The following is a 639-nucleotide window of genomic DNA, read 5'->3' on the forward strand; positions in this document are numbered from 1 at the left end:
CACAGCCCGGGGCCGCAGCTGCTCCCTTCTTCTGCCCATGGAGCTTGCTGTGGACCCGGTCAGGAGGGCGCTCGGTCAGGGCCCCTTCTCCACCCTGCTCCCCACCAACTTACGTTGCGGGGCAAGGAGCAGACGAAGGCCATGAGGAGGACAACCAGACGCCTCTGTGCCTCCAAGCACTCCCCATCCTGCGGGGGAAGAACAGTGCCCGTGTCATCACCGTCCTTGCTGCCAGCCTATGCCAACATCCTCATTCCCGGCCCCTGTTCCAGTATCCCAGCCCCAAGCACCCAACACACCTCGAAGGGCTGGAAGGAGCAGGGAAAACTGTTCTGGGGCAGGAAGGAGACCTCTCCGTCCAGGAAGAGGGGCACCACGTGAGAGACGCTCTGGGCAGCCAGCCTAGGAGAAAGGAGACATCGCAATGTGCTGCTCTGGGAGGGTCACCAGAGAGCTCCTGGGTACCTCCCCGCAGGGTCTCCCTGTGCAGACAGCAGCGGGGGGGACGCAGCCTGCCCCCTCCCCACGTGGAGTACCCAGCGTCCCGCCCCAGCATCACTCACTCAGGGCTCAGGTGAGTGGTGGCAGCGCTGATGACGGGGACCATGGCAGCCAGCACCTCTTCCTCCAGCAGTGCCT

The 639-nt window shown here is 64.6% G+C and overlaps 2 protein-coding genes across 2 annotated transcripts in view; one reads left to right on the forward strand and one right to left on the reverse strand.

Annotated features, from left to right (window-relative positions):
* The window catches only part of ZDHHC16 (zinc finger, DHHC-type containing 16), a 16309-nt gene that overhangs the window by 6180 nt on the left and 9490 nt on the right, over positions 1–639 (forward strand). The window lies entirely within an intron of this gene.
* Positions 1–639, reverse strand: part of MMS19 (MMS19 nucleotide excision repair homolog (S. cerevisiae)) — an 11957-nt gene that overhangs the window by 1994 nt on the left and 9324 nt on the right. The window contains exons 19-21 of the mRNA XM_009323271.1: positions 564–639; positions 300–402; positions 108–188 (exon numbers count right to left, since the gene is read on the reverse strand). The exon at positions 564–639 is cut by the window's right edge and continues 19 nt beyond it. Coding sequence (XP_009321546.1) covers positions 108–188; positions 300–402; positions 564–639 — 260 coding nt within the window. The remainder of the gene's footprint in view (positions 1–107; positions 189–299; positions 403–563) is intronic.

The sequence above is a fragment of the Pygoscelis adeliae genome, unplaced genomic scaffold (assembly GCF_000699105.1).
Source record: "Pygoscelis adeliae isolate BGI_AS28 unplaced genomic scaffold, ASM69910v1 Scaffold294, whole genome shotgun sequence".
NCBI classification, from domain to species: domain Eukaryota; kingdom Metazoa; phylum Chordata; class Aves; order Sphenisciformes; family Spheniscidae; genus Pygoscelis; species Pygoscelis adeliae.